This window comes from Onychostruthus taczanowskii, unplaced genomic scaffold (assembly GCF_017590055.1).
Source record: "Onychostruthus taczanowskii isolate IOZ18803 unplaced genomic scaffold, ASM1759005v1 scaffold1478, whole genome shotgun sequence".
NCBI classification, from domain to species: Eukaryota; Metazoa; Chordata; class Aves; order Passeriformes; family Passeridae; genus Onychostruthus; species Onychostruthus taczanowskii.
In genome coordinates this window covers 1,998-2,867 of record NW_024498661.1, presented here as the reverse complement: position 1 = coordinate 2,867, position 870 = coordinate 1,998, and the positions used below count along the sequence as shown (strand labels likewise).

Below are 870 nucleotides of genomic sequence, written 5' to 3'. Positions count from 1 at the left end.
TTTTGGAGTCTAACCACAAGACAGACACTGATCCAAGCCCTCCAAGGGTCATTGCCTGGCTGGGACAGAGCCACAAAGCAGCAGCCCAGACCCACCTTTGCAGCCACACTTCTTGCACACCGTGTTCAGCACAGCCTCCAGGGTGATCTTCTGGCTCGTGTAGTCCCTGAAGCTGCGTTTCTTCCTCTCATCCTGGCTGGGAGGACAAGAACAGCTCCATTTTCAATCCATTCTCATCTTTCATCCCTCGTTTTTTACAAACAAAAGGCTTGTACATTTTTGTATGACCACAAGGCTTTTAAAGGTTATGTGGTGTGGTGGTTTTGGTTTGCTAATTTGAGATTTCACTAATTTTGAGATCACTTGTGGCCGCAGCTCTCTTCACAGAGAGCAGCAGGCACAAGTTCCCAAGGATTTCTCCTTCGGAAAGGCAGTGAGAAGCTCAGAGAAGAAGAGAAAACAATTCTTATCTCTATTCACTGCTCCTGTTGTTTTGTACATGTGGAATGTGTTATGGAGATTGTTTATCCAAAGTGATTTGTTAATTGGACAAATTACAACTGGTGAAGGTTGTTTTGGTTCCTTGGCCAACTGGGTCAAAGCTGTGTCCTGGCTGTCTGCAGACACACATGGGTTTTTTTTAGTATATCTCTTTAGTATGTAATTTAGTACAGTATTAGTGTAATACAGTACAGCTTAATAAAGCATTGTTCAGCCTTCTGAATCATGGAGTCAGAGCTCATTATTCCCTATGCTGGGGTCACCCTGCATCGATAATCACTTCTGTAAATGTCTCCTGCTGCAATGTATTCACAGGGGCCAGGCCATAGCGGGCACCAGCCAGCCTGCTTCTGAGTTTGTTATCAAAGC

The 870-nt window shown here is 44.8% G+C and overlaps 1 protein-coding gene across 1 annotated transcript in view; it reads right to left on the bottom strand.

Annotated features, from left to right (window-relative positions):
* Positions 1-95: 95 nt before the first annotated feature.
* LOC121332715 (nucleolar protein of 40 kDa-like) overlaps positions 96-870 on the bottom strand; it is a gene marked incomplete at both ends in the record, with an annotated part of 2,724 nt that continues 1,949 nt past the window's right edge. Inside the window, one exon of the mRNA XM_041398422.1 lies at positions 96-196. Coding sequence (XP_041254356.1) covers positions 96-196 — 101 coding nt within the window. The remainder of the gene's footprint in view (positions 197-870) is intronic.